The following is a 19,495-nucleotide window of genomic DNA, read 5'->3' on the forward strand; positions in this document are numbered from 1 at the left end:
GAAAGAAAGAAGAAAGAGAAAGAAAGAAAGAAAGAAAGAAAGAAAGAAAGAAAGAAAAGAAAGAAAAAGAAAGAAAGAAAGAAAGAAAGAAAGAAAAAAGAAAGAAAGAAAGAAGAAAGAAAGAAAGAAGAAAGAAAGAAAGAAAGAAAGAAAGGCCTCCTCTTCCAAGGACTGTCCTCTGGACTACCACAAAGGCCAGTTTTTATGGATTCTCTCTCTCTCCTCTCACCACACTTCCTGGGCTCCTGGACAGTGGGCACCAGTTACTTTCTTCACTCTTCTTTTCTTCTCTATAGAGCATGACACCATCTTGTCCTCTTCCTTATTACACTAAGCCTCTCAGGATCCTGGTACTGCCCCCTGTGGTGCATGCCAGCCAAAACCTGCCACTTCTGCAGACCCAACCTACATGTATCCTGACAAATTGTGAAATAGTTGAACGTAGATTCGCAGAGTCCCTGGCCCAGGGGATGCTTGTGAAATCACCCTGTGCACCATATTTCCAACCCCTGGGTAAGCTGGTCTGAAGCAGAGTCAAGTGAAAATTAATAAACCAAATCAGTCAGGAGAGAATCATGGAGTCATTTTACTTCTCTCCTCTTGGTTCCTCTCCATGTGCCAAGCCAAATCCAAAACCTCTCTTTACTCTACCAGTACAAATTCAACTGAGCTGGGGAAGGTCAAGTGAGAGACAAAAGTACCTATCCAGGTGGACTTTTACAAGTTAAAGGCTTGGTGAAAAGAAAGATGAAATTGGGGGAATGCCTTTGTTTTGGGTAAAGATAGGTGTGACCTAACAGGTGCTGTGCCTAGTCTCTTCTGAGTTCCAGGAAAGACAGCTTAAAAGCAATCAGGACTGTGCCCAATCTGAGCCAAGTGGTTCCTCTTACAATCTCTGGACTCTCAAGCCTGGGTCTATGGGAAGGCCTGGAATCACAGGTGAGGACTTCTGACCTTTGACACTAAACCTAGTGGAGCGTGTTCTCCGAGACTACCATCCATCTGAATACATGTCTGGCCTTTGGCTTCCAAAAGCTCCTTGACATTATACTCTCCCATGCTTGTGTGAACACATCCTGGTGGATTAAAAAGCCACATGTAACATCAGAAGAGAAAATAACAAGGCCTGTTTCAGAGCAAAGTCAGCTAGTGTCTGATGGGCCAGTGGCTACTTCCCACTGGGCCAGAAGTCCTAGGCTTCTGGAGAGGGCTCAGCACCAACTATCATCCTGGGAGCCTGGAACCTGATCATCTCAGACCAATGGCCATACTTGGCTTGCATGCCTCCTCACTGCAGGGTATTCACCAGGATGGTCTTTGTTTCAAGCAAAGTCAGGTAGACACATGAGTTTCTACCACTCCAGAAGCACCCAAGTATGGCTCCAACACCTAGTATGGTGTTGACTTTTCCATGTGGATTTGGTGGATATGTACAGCTGGGTGTGGGCCCTGTAGGTAGAAAGGGAAGGGCCCCCACAATGCCCCTTTTTTTAGTTTTACATTCAAAGACCAGAGACTGGCAGGCCCATGAGTTCTCCAGGACCTCACTGCCCTATTCTCCTCTCCTCTGAGGGTAAACCCCACCACTAATTGCAGACCCTAAGCTTCATCTTGCTCTGACTTTACCCAAAGAATGCCTGTCTGGGGCGACACCCGGATGGCACCAGGGCCATTAGAAGAGCCACAACACCATGGCAGGCAGGAGATAATCTTAGCCATTGACGAACCAAAACCAAACATGCTGTGCCCTTTGAAGTCTGGTCAATGGTATCCTCGTCAAGAAAATGAGGGATTTACCATTCATTTCAGCTCCCTGTGACATGGTCGTTGACTGGATCAGAGCCAACAGGTCAGAAAAAACAATATTGGCCTGAGCACCACACAATTCAATAGCAAGGTAATAGCACCCTCCATGGAGGAGCTTACAGTATAGGGAATGTGCATATGTGTTTAAGTGTGGTGCATATGCGTATTTGAATGTGTATTTGAATGTATGATATGTGCATTTGTGTGCTATGCATATGTATATGTGTATTTTGTGTGAATGTTTGTGTATGTATGACCACCTGTGTGTTTGTGTGTAAGTGTGTTAAGTATATAGGTGTATATGTGTGCATTGTGGAGGCTGGGCTAAAGGAAACTTGCAATGTTGTACATGAACACAGGATTTGGAGGTGGAGCATCAAGTTGAGTATCGGCTTTTATAGGATAGGAACCAGGTGGCAGGAAGAGGAGGAAATTGGTACTTTGGCCTTCATGTGGGATTGTGAAGCTGAGCTCTTGGTACTCTCACTTCTCCCTTATCTCTGGAGAATACAGTCCCCCCATACTGTCCCCTATACCTGATAGTGCAATGTGTGAGGCTTCTGGAGACTTAACCACTTCTTTTCATATTTTCTCCTACTTCCAAAACCTAACAACAGGTTCAAAACACTAACCTATCAGCCTGTTAGTGCCTGCTGCACACCAGGCCTTATTTTGATGCTAAAATGGAAAGAAAGACACAGTCCTCTCCCAATTCTGCCTCGGGATTGGCAGGGAGCTTCCTTATGTGCAACCATTTGCCAGTTACCCTGGTGTCAACATGCCCACCACCATTACTTTTCGTCACCAATAGGACATCACTGAAAGGGCAGGCAACAGTGCTATGGGCAGGGGCCCAGCCATGTGGGTCCCCTTTTTAGGGAAAATGTAAACCTCAGGGGGTGAAGAGACAGTGTCCCACCTAGGCACAAGCTTTCCTGACCTTCTGCCACTAGTTTTCAGAAAATAAGGTGTGGCTTAGAATGGGACAAGAAGGCCTTTCCAAAAATAGCTATATTCATGTCCCAGAAAGAAGTGGTGGACCCCAGTCTTTGGGGGAACCCTCAGCTTGTGTTATCAGGAGGACCATTAAGCTTCCCTTGGGCAGAAAGCTTGTCTGTGTCCATTCCCAGACCAGGTTTATATGTCAGAGTCTATCCATCAGGGAGCAGGGCAGAACCCTGGCTTCTGCCACCCTCCTGTGACTCTGAGCCAAGGAGGTACAAACACTGAACTTCCTTTCCCACAAGCTGCTCCATGGACACATAGATCCATGCTCTTGAGCCTGCAAACCACCACACAGTGTTTATATACAGATCTAGCAGCTTCCATACCTCAGCTCTGCCACTAGCCCACGTGGTTTTTGCCTACCCCCCCAAAAAAAAGCAGCTATAAGGGCTGAGTTTTGGGGTTTAAGGTAGGGTGTAGGAGTGGTTCACTCAGGTCAGTTCTATGACACTTCCTTGGAGAGCCAGGGGGTCATAGAACATAGTTTGGGAACCGTTTGATTGATAAAATCCTTCTATTACAATTTCTGGGCCATACCTGGTGATGCTCAGGATTTATTTCTGACCCTGTGCTCAGGAATCATACCTGGTAAGGCTCAGGGGACCATATGAGGTGTTGCAGATCAAACCCAGGTCAACCACATACAAGAAAAGCTCCAACCTGCTGTATTATATCACTCTGGCCCTGAAACCCTTGTTTTAAAAAAGATAATTAAAGCAGGAAGAGGACTGGGATTTCCATGATATTACCAACTCTCTTTAAAGTCCATCTTTATAAATCTCTTTTGTATTACCTTCTATTCTACTTCGATCTCCAATTCTACGGCTCCTGTGACAGAGATCTCAATTTTGTTACACCCTTGCCACATGTCTCAGGAGTTTTACTAAGCCTCTAGCAGGGGTCCTCAAACTTTTTCAACAGGGGGCCAGTTCACTGTCCCTCAGATCAATTGGAGGGTCTGACTCTCGTAAAAACAAAACTTATGAACGATATTTTCCTTATGCACACTGCATAGATGCTTATTTTGCAATGAAGAAACAAAACAGACCAAATACAATATGTGGCCGCGGGCCATAGTTTGAAGGACCACTGGCTAGAGCCTCATTTCTCCTCCTCTGTCTAGTCAGAGGGTTCAGTTCTCTGCTCCAAACCAGCATATATCAGAAACAGTTCTCTTGGGCAAACAAAACCAGCTTCTAGTTGTCGGCACATAAGATATCTGTTCTGAGTCTCTGCCAGGAAATTTAACTCTAAGGCTAGGCCATGTGGAGTAATGAAGTGCTGTTTCACATAGGTCTGGGCCAAAACACATCGAGGAGGGAATTTCAGGTGAAAATGAACATATTTTGCCTTTTCCAAAGACAGTGAAGGCTGTAGTCACCTAATGTTCAGCAATTCCCAAGCCAGCATCCTCTCTTGCTTGTGCCTGAACCATGGACACCAGCCTCAGGTCCCTTGCTGCCACAATAGAGGCTTCTTCACACACCCAGAAAATCAGACGGATAGAGGCCTCGGCAAATTTCCAGCCAGTCTGGTTGCCTTTCCAGGAAGGCCCAGCTAAGGACTGGAATTGGAGGGTCTTTCTAAAAGCTCAGTAAGGCTGATCAGACTAACATGGTGGGGCCCTATGGGGTCTCTGAAGCACCCAGGGACCAGGCTGTGCACCAATGACAATTTCCCTATGCTTCATTTCCCTGGAGAGATGAGGTCTTAAACCAGGTCTAGTTACAGCTAGGGGCTGAGGGACCCAAATCCCTCTTAGGACACTGTGGGGTTTTACCCCAGGACTCCATGCTTCTTCAGAGGAGAGCTTGATGGCACCTATTCTAATTTTTAATTATATTTTTATAACTGGGGCTTAGTCTGGCAGACTTCGGGGACCATATGGGATGCCAGGGATAGAAATCTGGGCCGCCTGCATGCCAAGGCAAAATGCCTCTACCTACTGCCACTATTTCTCCAGCTCCCAAGTGGCAGGATCTTGAAGATTATCATGCAGACCCAGGGAAGGATCTTACTCTGTGCTCAGATTATTCCTGGTGGGGCCTCAGCGACTATATAGGGTTGTGAGAATTGAATCTGGTCAGTCGCATTCAAGACAAATGTCTCCCTGCTGTACTATTGCTCTGGGCTCCGAAGCTCAGTTTTAATGTTGGGGACCTCAGAGGCTCATTCCCTGACTGCGATCCCAGGGAACTTGGATTTTCTCTCTAAAACCTTTCTCTAATAAAGGAGCCATGTTCTTCTCCTCTGTGCTATCTTCAAGCCCATCTCTTCCCTTCCTGGCTTCTCCATGTGCCTCTTATGCCTATTATGGCTGCTGACCCAGGGCCTATCAGCCTTCAAACTAAGGTTGGCATTATCTCCTGAGGTGTCCCACGAAGCAAGGACCTGGGGAGCAAACTGAACGAAGCTGAAAGCATAGCATGGAAGCCCACTTTTTGTCCTTACCAGGAGAGATGATGGGAGCAGTAGGACCACCAAGCTCAGTCCTGCATCTTGCAATGTGCCGGTTTGTTTTCCAGCAATAGCAAGAGGCCTCTCTAATGCCCACTTTCCCCAGGCCAATTTCTTCATCTCTCCTTGCTAGAATCTCAATTTCTACAATCCATTTACAAGAATTGTCTTGGGGCCAGAGGAAACTGGGTGTGGAGGGTGATGAAACCCAGAGTGTCTGGAGACCCTCCAAACTGATCTACTGCTCCCCTGCTTTTATGCCACTCAGAGCAGAGCCAGGACATTGCCATTGACTGGGAAAACAGGGTCACATTCAGGTACCAAGGTGGGAGGTGGGGAGGGCTCTTGATGCAAACCGAGTGCTTGTGCAGTCTCCGAGCTGCTCTCCTACAACCCTGTCCTGTGAAATAGAGCCCCATCAGCTCTCTGGCCAGAAGTATCAGGAGACATGGGGTTTCTGTATGGGCCAGTTTTGGAAGGGTAATTTTCAAGATGTGAAAGATGAAAATTTGGAGGAGAGCATTGCAGGGAGGAGCTCGAAAAGAGTATATCCAGCCCCTTTTGGTGGTTTTGGCCAGTAATTTAATCTTATACCTTAGTCTCCCAAATAGAGAATGCTAACAATGTCATGAATTGATTTCATTCTTTCAAAAACCTTCTAAAAGAACAAGAGATCTTAGGAGAGATCTCTTGGCTGGCTGAGCACAGAGTATAGGCTTTTGGAAAATTGTGTTGGGTTTTCTCTGAAAAACTGGAAAACTTGGGTTCTATCTTCAATACCACATAGTTCCTTAAGCACCAGTGGGAGAGGTCCCGTACACAGAGCTGGAAGTAGTGCCCAATTTTTCTAGGTGTGAATTACAAACTAAAACAGGTAAATAAAGTAAGAACAGCTCACCCTGAAGTGCAAGGTGTTTAAGATGCTGATCCCTGTAGAGGTGACCTTTGAGTCCCCCAAAATTTAACTATCAGTAGCACAACCAGTGACAGTCTAAGGATACCTGCTTTATTTATTTATTGTGTGTATTATAGTAAGTCTGATTAAAGTCAAGTCAAATAAAGGGGAGCATTGAGACAAAAACAAAAAAGAGAAAATGCATTGGTAGAACATTTTTTGCTTACATTGTTTGCTTACAAGAAAGTGTTGTGTTTGTAGACCCAAACAGCTCAAACCTGTCTAGTATTTGCTTTAAAGGTTCTGGAGATGGTTAGATTAATTCAGAGCAGGCTAGAGAGAGACCTCAAAGGACTGGAATGCATCTCAAGGCTCAGAGTTTGAGCCCTAGCACAGCCCTTCAGTACCATTGGTCTCAGCAGCTCCACATTATCCAGCCAAAAGGATAAGCCCTAAATTGTGGTTTCAAGAACTGTTCTGGGAAGATAATATAGAAATTTAACAGCCTTAGCACATGGAAATTGTTACTTATTTTTCTTTTACTTGGGCATAATCACAATCACAATTAAGGCCAGGAGCAGACAAACAGGTTCTGAGAATAGGTTTTCAACTGGTGAGAACACCAGAAAGTCTTTCAGCATTTTCCATGCTAACATTAAAGATAAAAATCCCAGATTGGGGTCTGGAGCATGTAAGGTACTTGCATGTAGGGTACTTGCCTTCCATGAAGCCAACCTGGGTTCAGATCCCCAGCATCATATATACTTTCCCTATATCTGACAAGGGTGATTCTTAAATGCAGAGCCAGGAGGAGCCTTGGCAGGTTTTGAAAATACCTGAGGGAGGAGGAATAAGGATTGATGGAGATTGGGCTAGAGGGAGGGGAGTCTGAGCAGTACAAATGGGTCAACTCTTTGTGGACATGCAGAACACCTCCCACAATGGAGTAAGCTCACCTTTGGGATTAGGGGTGGTAGGGACTGGTCAGCACTATCGACATCTGTGCTTTCCCCACCTTTGGTAGGAGCACAAGGGATGATGATACTTTTGCTTTGCTTTGCCTTTGGGTCTCATAAGGCAATGCTTAGGGCTTACTCCTGGCTCTGCAATCAGAGACCACTCCTGTTGATGCTGAGGATCAAACCCAATCAATAAGCAGCATTCAATAGCCCTTCATTGTATTATCATCACTCCAGCCCTGGGATAGTGATGTTTTTAGAGAAGGAAGATAAGGTTCAAGGGAGGCGAGGTAGTTTATTTCCAGGAGAGTGGCCCCAAACTGTGACTGACTTCACCGTCAACATTCACAGCTGAAAAGTGTTTTGGTTGAACTTTTCTGCTCTGGAGCTCTGAGAATCCCTTTCCCAAGCAAAAAAATGAAAGGAGATATAGTCTAGAGCTAAGGTGATGGTCCAGGCTTACTCTCACTTTACAAAAATTCACTTTCTGCTAATTTGTCATCACTGTGAAATTGGTCTTTTTTTTTTAATTCCTGATGGAGTTTCTTGCATACATTATATACAGGGTTGTATATTTTTCCCCATCTAGCCATGCTTGACTGCTGAGTTAAGATGGTTCCAGCCAGAGTGATTAGAACTTATTTGTCATTCTAGAACTTACCATCATTCTAGCTTTTGTTTCTGGTTGTTTACATTTGTTTCTGTTGTTTTTCTCTCATTTATTTCCATGTTTTTTTCCTTTACTAATTGAGGTACTGTGGTCTAAAATACTGTTAATAATAGCTTTATGTATACATCATGGAACTCATAACCTGGCCCTGAGGAACCCGGGGTCACATCCCTCTAATCTTGTAGGTGGTGGGGGTCTGTAGAGGACCTCCCTGAAGGCAGGGCCAGCCTAAGTCAAGAGGCCAAGTGAGAGAAAATAGGGTTTATTTACCTTTTGCTTAGATTCCCCTCAAGGCCTGAGGTAGCAGGGCAAAGCCTTAAAAGAATATTCTAAGATTGGTCTTCAAGCCAGTGTTTTTCTTTGAATGTGTATCTATCTCGCTGGCTTGTCTGTTTCTTTGCTTGCTGTGTCCTTCACTCTGGATAAGCGGTGGCAAAAACACCTGGCAGGCCAGATAAATGTCCTCAGCAGGCCACATGTGGCCCGCTGGCCATAGTTTGAGAACCCTTGTGGTCTTCTGAGCCCTCCAGGAGTATTTCCTGAGTGCAAAACCCAGAGCAACCCCTGAGCATAGCTGGTCGAGGCTTCCCAAAATAAAATCAAAACAAATAAATAAAATCAATTGGCTTGTTCTAGAGGGCCAGGTAGGCCATGTGGTTGGAGCAGAGGAAGAAAGAGCAGCAGAGTTAGGTAAAGGCAGCATGGGCCTATACAGTCTCACAGGCTTATTGCTAGCTTTGGCTAGAGTCATGGTCTTGGAAGAGCAAGAAACTCTTTGGAAGAGCATAAAGGCACCAGACTGACCATACTGGTCTCTGGGTCTGGACTTCCCAACAATCAGACATGGTTTTTCTGTGTTCAGCACCACTCCTCTCTACAGCGTGAGATGTTGGATGCTGGAAGGGGAGAATGGGGAATTTGGGGCTGCTAAGGGGGTGTGTCTCCAGAGGGTGTCAGGAAGCCATATATCCTATCTGTGCAGCCAGCCCACACCCATGTGACTCCAGTCAAGGAATGTCTCTCACCTGTGCACTTATGTGAAGTGCCCAAACTTGCATTTTCCTGTGTAGGTGTGCATGTGTGATCCATGCCTATATCTTTTTTGTTTGTTTGTTTGTTTTTGTTTTTTGTTTTTGGGTCACACCTGGCAGTGCTCAGGGGTTACTCCTGGCTCTATGCTCAGAAATCGCTCCTGACAGGCTTGGGGGACCATATGGGATGCCGGGATTCGAACCACCGACCTTCTGCATGAAAGGCAAACGCCTTACCTCCATGCTATCTCTCCGACCCACATGCCTATATCTTAAAGTGTGTATGTGTGTGCTCATCCATGTATATGTGTGTGTGTGTTTTCCAGAGACAAATTATGCCAGCTGCTGCTTCACCTCCTAGACTTTTCTGCTCTGTACAGGTGACACTGGCTTTTCTCTCCTCTGTCCTTGTGTCCCTTTGTCTGACCTTTGTCATCTTCCCCATAGTTGCCTTCGGCTCCAGTCATTCACAGCCCAGGCTGTGGTCCCTGAGGCTCCAAGGAGCTAATGTGCCTAGCTGCCGTTTCCATTCACAGTGCCTCAGGATATGGCTCCCAGGCCACTTGACATCTGTGGCCTCTCCTCCACCTGCAGTAGATTCTGCTCCTTGATCACCCATTTATACCCACTGAGTCCAGGCTTGCTAAAGTCAGGAAACTGCTAGAACCAGCTGATGGTGGTTATGCAAGGGAATGTACATGCGTTCCCACTGACATCCCTCTTTGGAAACTCTAATTCCATATCCCTCAAGATGGAACTCTGACTGTTGGATATACTTGCTGGGCCAGAGAAGAGGACTATTAGAAATCTCTTTTTCGGGGGGGAGGGGAATAAAATAAAAATAAAAATAAATAAATCTCTTGTTCTTGCATAGCAGACTCTGTTCAAGGCCTAGCCATTGACCACAATCCAGGGCCAGTGAGACACTCGCAGGGACAAAACTCAGACTCAGAGTCCTGCCACAAAGTGACCTGTGCTCACCTCTCCATTCCTGCTATGCCCTCACTTTCCCAATCATACAGTTACGATCATGGACCAAGTAACTGAGTCTTGATGAAACTCACCTGCCCCCATGACCAATTCTCATTCCTGGGGATTCTGTGTGTGGGAGGGCTCCATGCTTAATCCCTCAGGGGTTCCCCAAGGGTCCTGTTAGTAATGCTTAATGCTTAGTGCCACTACTAGGGATATCTTGGTATCTTGGTGTATGCGGAGGCTGTGCAGACCCTGAAAACACTTTCTGGAGGTAGCTGGGGTCCCTGATGTGGCACACTTCTGTATATTTCCAAACAGTCTCTTTACCCACTCAGGGGGCTGACACCTCCCCCAAATATGATGAGGCTTATGAGGGGGAAAAGATGGGATGTGGAGGACCCAGAGACTAGGCCACCCACCATGTGAATTGTTCCTTCTCATGACAGCTGCTCAAAGATTAAAGTATTGGGTTTATCTCTCAAGTGTGGAGGGGGTCATAAGCCCATGACCTAACTAAGCAGGGAGATATTTAGGTGTGAGGTGAAGGGATTAGGGAATTTCTCTCTTCTTGGCTCAGCTGCAGCTCCTAAGATCTTATGTCCGAGGGGTTGACCATGGTAATAACTTCACTGACCTCTAAGTGATCAGGAGGAAGAAGAGGGAACAGCAAGGGATGAGAGTGGATATCAAAAGGAGCTGTAGAAACAGAGTGGGGGTGAAAGGAGAGTGGGGGGGGGGGAGAAAGTGCTCTAACCTGGCAACTGGTAGGTTTCTACCATATACCCCTGTCTGATCATGCCACCCCCATGACTGGCCCTGGTATTTCCCTATATTTCACCCGTATCTAGGGATTCTTGAAGAGATAGAAATGGTGTTCTCCCAGCCAAACCCCTCAAGGCAATGGCACCAATCAAGCTCCTAGCCTTGCACTGACATCTCAAACTCCCAATGATATCCCAAAGTCCCATTGACATCCCAGGCTATCAGTGACGCCCCAGATTCACATTGACATGCCTGACTCACAATAACACCCTTACACTCATATTGATACCGCCAAAGTCACAGTGAGGCCCAGGTTTATACTGATGCCCCCGACCCACACTGATGCCCAGATTCATACTGACACCTCAAACTCTTCCTGATGCCTCCACTCTTCTCCTTTCTGGCTACAGGGTTCACATCTCCCTTCAACATGGACACCAGGCACCCTCGGGTCATACCTGGCTCCAAAAGTGCCTTCTTCGGATACACCGTTCAACAGCATGACATCAGCGGCAAGAAGTGGTGAGTGAGGGCTCCCACACCCCCATCTGTTATAGATGAAAATCTTCCTGTCCACCCTGCTCCCAGACTCCCATCCTGTCACATCAGAGGCTGCTGAGCACCTTCTCTTTGGAGAGCTGGAATGGTCCATTTTCTCATCAAGACGTAGAAACAGGTGCTCCATTAGGCCTTCTCAAGGTCTCAGTGGTGGGAACGAATTGCTGAATTCAGTGGCAGTTAAATGGTTAGGTTTAATAGGAGTCACCAAGCTTTTTTTCTTTTTCTTTCAAAAATGATTTGCCAATTTAATCTCTCTTTTATGTTCTTCACTCTCATCAAAACTCAAGTCAGTGTTAAGTGTCAGCCATACTTGTGTGTACTGGCATCTCCTGGGTGCTATGTTCTAAAAAACATATTGGCTGTTTTAGTGTTCTGTTTTTGTCAGTTTTCTTACTGAATCATTTGTGCACTTTTTAATTATGTTGTCTTTTTCTTAAAGATTTATAAGACTTTTCAAAATACATTCCATAAACAAATCATTGCAAACAATGCATCACAAACTGCCACCTAGCTACATCTTCCTTTTCCTTCTTTTAATAATACCGTTTTAGGAACAAAGTCCATTTTATAATAATAAAGTCCATGGACTTAACTTTGGTGGGAGTGGAGAGATGAAGAGTCACTCCTAGTGAAATTCAAGGCATTCTCCTGGCTCTGGGATTCTCTAGGATCATTCATGGTGGGGCGCAAAGGACCAGACATAGACCCCGGGTCAGCTCTAAGCAAGACAAGCACCTTACCTTGTACTGTCTCTCCAGCCCCTGATTGATATAGTTTGTGGGTTTTGGTGTGCTGCTAAGAAAACTTTGTCCCCAAGAAACTGAAATTTCTTTCTCCTCTGCTTTCTTCTAGAAGTTTTAATGTTTTAACATTCTTATTAGGTCAATGGTCTTCTCAATTGATTTTTTGTGTGGTATGGTAGTAAAAGTTTATTAGTTCCACATTGATATTCAGTTGGTCTGCAACATTTGGTTGGGGTTATGACAGGGAGTGGAGCAGGAACTTCCAAACAGTGGTCAAGAATCCAGAGGCCTTCAGATACTTGGCCAACTCTGCTGGTGGTTCTGTGCAAAAGACTGGAGGAGACAATGTGGTGATTTGGGACATCCAGAGGAGCTTGATGGCACCAGGGGTTCTCCAAAGACTGAGTGGAAATGAAGTGGGCAGCATTTGAAGGCCGTACCTTAAACCCTGTACTGTCTCTGATCACTTGTTTTTAAAAGATTGAGCCTATTGTTCAAGCCTGTATTTTCCCCTGAGCACATATCTTGTTTGCTTGTTTCTGTGTTTCTTTGCTGGTCTATTTCTACTCTGAAGAAATTTGTGTTCCCTCTTGAAACTTCTTTAGAAGGATATGAGAGAAGAGAAAAAGGGAAAATATGTGTTGAAAAAATTGTACCTTGCTTCACTTAAAAAAATTATTTTTCCTATAGAATCATATTATCTGTATCCAAAGTGGGTATCCACATATATGCTCTCTTCTCTACCATTTATTTGTTTTTCTAAGCATGTACCCAAAAAAGGCTGCTTAGATTTCTCTAACTTTATTTTTGTTATTTGGGTAGATTTTTGTTGTTGGTTTTGGTTTTGGAGTCATATTCAGAGGTTCTCAGGGGTTATTCCTGGCTCTGTGCTCAGCAATCACTCCTGGTGAGGCTCAGAGAAACCTATATGGAGTTCTGAGAACCAAACCTTGGTTGGTTGCATGCAAGGCAAGTGCCCTTACACTCATTGTACTATTTTGCCCCTAACTTCCCTAATGAGTATATCTTCGGGGAAGTACCATGACTCTCCTCATTTAGAAAAATTTGCTAAATCCTTTATATTTCCATTCAAATTTGAGGGTAAACTTCAAAATAACACTCAAGAGCCCCAAGGACCATTTCCAACAATATTGGGCTAACAGGGACAGATGTTTCAATGCTCAGACCCAGTCTGTAAGATGGCTCAGTCTCCTAGATACTCAAGAGCCACTAGGGCTACATTTAACAGTATCAGGGAACCATATGATGCCAGAGGCATCAAAGCCTGTGGTCTTTGAAGAATCTCCCATGAAGTTAGTATGAATTTAGTATGCATATCCATTTCCCTCCAAAGTTGCTAAGATTTTGACTAGGATTGTGTTGAATTTATAGACCAATTTGGGAAGGAGTAAAATCCTAATTATAGTCAGGTTTCTAATACAGGAACACATATATCCTTTCATTTCTTTAGATCTTTCATATTTTTCTCTTACTTGTGCTTGGTAATTTTTAATGTAGTATTCCTATATTATAGGGGCCATCTCACCCATCTGGGTAAAATTTTTATTATAGAAATAGTCACTCATGCAAAACAAGTGCTCTACCACTGAGCCACATTCCTGACCCTTCTTCAATGTTTTAAAACTAAGATGCCAAATGAATGCATTCATTTGTTTATTAGGGACATAAAATATGCTTTATTAATTTTTATTGTACTAATCTCCAGATTAAGAAAGTTTTCTTTTGGGGAAAGAGTAATAGCATTCTTAGGTAGGGCTCTTGTCTTGCACATGGCCAAACCAAGTTCAATCCCTGTCATCCTATATGGTTCCATGAGCCCAGAGGATCCCTGAGCATCTCCAGATGTGGCTCAAAAAACTGGAAAGAAAAAAATTTTATTCTATTCCTAGTTTTCCTTATGAAAGATAAAAATAGAGATAGAGATTAAATTTATCATATGCTTTTTCTGCAAAGATTGAGATGTGAAATGTCTCCTTATTTTGTTAATCTAAAAATTATATTCATTGGTTAATTTTTCAGTACCAAACCAAATATACATCTTGGAAATAAACGTCATTCTTTCACCTTATATATAGACTTGATTTGTTAATATAGTCTCAGAAATTTTATTTCTCTTATATATATATATATATATATATATATATATATATATATACAAAGCAACTAAGCATATTTAATTTACTCTTGGTGTAGGTCAAGGGAGAGATCCTCTCAATCTTTGCTTAGGGGTCCGGGTTAAGAGACCTTCTGAGTGATTCTCAACTAATAAGGCCTCGGTTCAACAACACAAGGACATGGGGGTACAATATGATGCTACTTGTTCCTTCAGTGCCCTAGATTGTTCCAGAGGTGTTTCAGGACCTGCAGAGTTGTACCGGGTGATGTTTGGGGTGGGGCACATGATACTGGGAAAATAACAGAATTTATTCAAATCATGGCATGATCTTAAGCCTCATATTAACCCTCTGGCTCCCTCATTATGTTATAACAAGTTCACATAATCAATCACACCAAAATCTTAAGACAAAAATTCAAAGTGATTTAATAATTAATGTCTATAGAAAGAAATTAGACAATCACCTGAAATCAAGTCAGACAGCAGGGATGTAGAGCATCTTTTATATATGTGTGTGTATACTTCTGACAACATAGCAAACATGTAGGCCAATGAAGAGAAGAGCAAAAGAATAGTGTTTCAGAGACTGGAATGATAGTACAGCAGGGAGGGCATTTGCCTTGCACATGGCTGACTCAGGTTTGATCCCTGGCTTTCCATATGGTCCCCCGAACACTGCCAGGAATGACCACTGAGCTCAGATCCAGGAGTAACCCCTAAAGATGGCCGTATGTGGCCCAATCTCCCACCGAAAGGCATTTCCCAATTGGTTGCTCTGCAACGATCCAGCAATGTAAAAGGTAAACTGAGACTTAGAGGGGCCCTTGTTGCTTGAAATCTCTGTGCTTATTTTATTTATTTGGTTTTGGAGCCACATCCAGTAATGCTCAGGGCTGACTCTTGGCTCTGTGCTCAGGAATCATTGCTCAGAAATCGCTCCTGGCAGGCTCAGGGGACCACATGAGATGCCAGGATTCGAACCAATGACCTTCTGCATGAAAGGCAAATGCCTTACCTCCATGCTATCTCTCCAGCCCTATAGTCTGTTTATTTTTTTTATATAGCTATCTATCAACTGTTTCTATAGCCCTCTCTTCTTCCCCTCCCACACAGGCAGTCAGGTTGGTTAAACGTCTCTATTCTGTTTCAGTTAGAACTTATCATTTAGAATCATGCCCAGTTCTTGGAATGAATCACTCAGAGGACCTTCCACTATTTCTTCCACTATTTACCTTCTTAGTTCTCTACTTATGTTCCTGCATCAGAGGGTGCTGACGTGTAAGATCAACAGTTCATCAAAATAAGCATTTCTTCAATTAAGAGTACATGGAGGGGACCGGGTGGTGGCGCTAAAGGTAAGGTGCCTGCCTTGCCTGCGCTAGCCTTGGACGGACCACGGTTTGATCCCCCGGTGTCCCATATGGTCCCCCAAGCCAGGAGCAACTTCTGAGCACATAGCCAGGAGTAACCCCTGAGCGCTACCGGGTGTGGCCCAAAAACAAAACAAAAAAAAAAAGAGTACATGGAGAGCAAAGCAACAATTTAACCCTTACATATCACAATGATATGCAAAGATAAAGATATTTTATTTTTAAATTATTTTTTTTGCTTGTTTTTGACCACACATGCTCAGGGGTTACTCCTAGCTATGTGCTCAGAAATCGCTCCTGGCTCAGGGGACCATATGAGATGCCGAGAATCGAATCAGATCCATCCTGGATCTTCTGCATGCAAGACAAATGCCCTACTGCTGTGCTATCGCTCCAGCCCCAATTTTAATTATTTTAAACTAATTAAAGGAACAGACAGAATTTTAGGTTCTAGTGACAACAAAGGCCTATGCTGATTCCAAATGGGTGGCATCTCTTCCAAATAATAATAATTCCAAATCCAGGCCAAGGGATCAGGTCTCTTTTTTTGGTGTGTGTGTGTGGGGGGGGGGGGTTACACCTGGTGACACTCAGGGCTTACTCCTGGCTCTGCACTCAGAAACTACCCCGGAAGGATCTGGGGCCACATGGGATCCTGGGTATCGAACTCAAGTTGGTCATATGCAAGGCAAATGCTCTACCCTCTGTGCTATGACTCAGCCCCACAAGAGAATCTATCTCCCTTTTCACAGCCTCTGCCAATCCCTGGTGTTTGCATGTAACATATCTGGGTTCTATCCCTGGCATCCTATATGGTTCCCTGGCATTTCCCAAAGTAATTCTTGGGCTCAGAGCCAAGAGTAAGACCTGAGTCCAGCTGAGTGTGCCCCAACTCACACTCTCACCCACACAAGACAATGATGAGTTTAGCCTGTCCCAGAAAGCTCAGCTGTAAGTGTGCAGAGTCCATTCTCTCTAAAAGGGCCATGGAGCTCATTGGCCATGCCAAGACAATTGGTTCTGACCAATATGTGTTTATAAAGTATCTGTTCACAAACGTTACCAGACTCTACAAAATATTGATATGAGAAAGACACGGTTTCACTCTCAAGTAACTCGAAGACCAGTTGAAAAGACAACTAAATACCCTTGAAATCATTAAAAAGTAATACAAGACAAAATGTGACCTGGAGTTGATTATGTTCAACTTTGTTCTTTTGTTTGTTTGGTTTGGGGGTTTGGAAGGGTCATCATCACCATGTTCAAGACCACACCCAAGACAGGGACCCCAACATTTGCTTGGTAAGGCTCCCCACTGCTGGCCCTACATCCTTTTTGCTTCCTCTATCCAGCCTGTATGTAACATTTATTTGGATATGGAATGAATGAATGAATGAATGAATGAACCACATTCTGATATTGGTCCATTGGGGATACCTCTCATTTGGGGAGTGCTGACTGGTCCCCCAGCTGACTCAGCCCCAATGCAAGAGGTGCATTAGTAAGGAAGGACAAAACAAGGGTTAGAAGTTCTAAGACTTTGCTTGAGGAAGAGTGAGGAAAAGGAAAATCCTGCACCCCAATTCACTCATGTGGAAGATGAGAATAAATTTGCCCACCTGAGGGTGCTAGACAAGATCAAAGAGCCCTCAAAAGTGATCAGCAAAGCAATGAACAAATAAACAGTGAGGCATTGCAGCTTGCAGCCAGCAAGCAGCCAATGGGCAGTAAAGTTTCAGGCTAGCTGGTTGAGAGGTTCCCTTGGCCTCAGGCACTTTCTCCTTGCTGGCATGGATCTGCCTTCTGGCCATTAAAGACAGCACTGGCCTTGATCTGCTGAGGGACCTGGGACCCTATACTTTACAGAGAGCCCTCCCTGCCAGAAGATTACCAGAAGCAATAAAAGTCAGAAGGCAAGGCTAGAAAGATAGTACAGAGGTAGTGTGTATGGCTTACACACAGCTAACCCTGGTTCAATTCCTGTACCACCACCCCCATATGGTTCCCGAGAATAGCCAGGAGTAATTCCTGGGCTCAGTGCCAAGAATATCCCTGACCATTGCTAGGTGTCCCCCAACTTAAGAAAATAAAATAAATTCCTCCACAAAGAGAAACCAAGTGGTGGTGGTGGTGGTGATGGTGCCACACTTAGGCAGCACTCAGGGGTTGTTCCTGGCTCTGTGCTCAAAAATTGTTAGGTTACACCTTATTTTATCCAATTGGTTTTTTGGTATATGTTTGTTTACAACTTAGTTTCAACCAAAACAAAGATTATCCTATATGTAAACCTGGGTGGGACAGTTTCAGGCTAGCCTGTGCAATATGCCCTTACAATGTGCTTACTTCCCCACCTGCGGGTGGTCTCTGTACTCAATAAAAACAGTTCAGGCAGCCAATTTGTGGGAAATATGAGGTAGACGACTGACAGACTATGTATGCCACCCTCAACCTGGTTTAAATTATTTAATGCATGGCCCTGATTCTGACTCATTCACCTGGGTTGGAGAAATGGCATGTAGGGTGATTTTACAAGGAATCTCTCCTGGCAGGTTTGGGGGACAATATGGGATGCCAGGAATCAAACCCATGTCCATTGCATGCAAGGCAAATGCCCTACTGCTGTACTATCGCTCTGGCCCTGTTGTTGTTTTTTAAGTCAACAGAGGGACAAATCTTGACTGATTTCACCTATATCTACAATGTAAAGGAACATGCATGGACAAAACAGAATAAAACAGAACCAGTGGACAGAGACAACAAAGCTGAAGATAGCAGAAAGCAATAGGGTAGGGGTGAAAAAGAGGTTGCAGGATCAGCTACCTAAAGCATAGAATTGAATCCATTTATTCAAATAAATAAATTAAACTCCATGTGGACTCTGGACACTCCCATTCCCTACTGGGTCTAGGGGGGATGCCAGTGAATTTATCACCCCAACCCTGCTCAGAAACCCAGATTCCAGTACCAGGAAAGGGCTCTGAGGGTTGGATCATGTGTTTTGCATGAGCAAGGCCCTGAATTCCAGTCCAGGGGCCCACACCATCACATCATCAGGCCTGAGTTTTGAAATCATCAGCCAGGGACCACTGAGCCAAGGATTGCTGGAGTGACCATGGCTCTCAAATAATAGTGGGAAAGCACACCCAAAAGACAATCTGGTTCCAGCACTGCCCAGAAACAGACCTACTCATCTCTCCCACTACAGGCCCTAATAGTGTCTGCTGCATGAGTACCAAGGACATAGAATCCTGGTATAAAGTTCTGGTAGATGAGGACAGGGCTGAGTGAGGAGCCCTATATTTCCTTAACCCGTCACATTCTATCCACCACACCCCCACTCCCTTCTGCCCCAGGTCAGGTACAGATCACACGTTACGCCACCTCTGTCCTCTTGACCAGTTTTCCACAAGCCTAGATTTGGGCAATAATAACCACATTTATAGACCCACGGAGAGGAAAAGAGAAAAAAGAAATTCCTCTGGGGCTGAGAAACCTCTGCCCTGCAGTCCATCAGAGAAATATCAGAGAAAGTAAATCCACATGAAGCTCAGGCTCAGAGTATGCAAGCCATTAAATCAGCAGGTCTTTGAAGTGAAGCTATTTGACTGTCCCCAAACTCCCATGGAAAGTTGGCAGGGGTCACTTTGGTCCCTAGAACCAAAAGTCGCCATGGTACTGAGAAAGAACACAAATAATCTCAGCCGTCCACTCCTGCCTCCCAGCTGTCACCTCTGGGACCTCTGTCTTAGTTCTAAGACAGGCAGGGACATGTCTTCTGACTAAGAGATTAACAGGATCCTCCAACCTTTGAGCCCTTCAGAAAAGGACCCTTTGGGACTCCATGAATCTGCCATTATGGTGACTGAGACTAGCAAGAGGGAAAGATGGGAAGTACATGCTTGGGATCAAACCTGGAGCATCAAGATTTATCAGCCACATGTCCAGACCTGGAGCTTATTAACTTTTAGAAACCAGAAACTGTGGAGTTCCTGGGGGGAATAAGGGGCATATTCAGAGAGGAGCAACTAAAGAGAAGCCAATTGTCCCCCTTTGGCAGGCGAGATAACTGACACTGAGGGAAGATGCCATTGGAGGTGTTGTTAGCCTGGCTAGAGGGGGCAGAG

At 44.6% G+C, this 19,495-nt stretch overlaps 1 protein-coding gene across 1 annotated transcript in view; it reads left to right on the plus strand.

The window, feature by feature from the left end:
- The window catches only part of ITGA11 (integrin subunit alpha 11), a 140,822-nt gene that overhangs the window by 15,894 nt on the left and 105,433 nt on the right, over positions 1 to 19,495 (plus strand). The window contains exon 2 of the mRNA XM_049778609.1: positions 10,971 to 11,082. Within this exon, the coding sequence (XP_049634566.1) occupies positions 10,971 to 11,082 (112 nt within the window). The remainder of the gene's footprint in view (positions 1 to 10,970; positions 11,083 to 19,495) is intronic.

The sequence above is a fragment of the Suncus etruscus genome, chromosome 1 (genome assembly GCF_024139225.1).
Source record: "Suncus etruscus isolate mSunEtr1 chromosome 1, mSunEtr1.pri.cur, whole genome shotgun sequence".
Classification (NCBI taxonomy): domain Eukaryota; kingdom Metazoa; phylum Chordata; class Mammalia; order Eulipotyphla; family Soricidae; genus Suncus; species Suncus etruscus.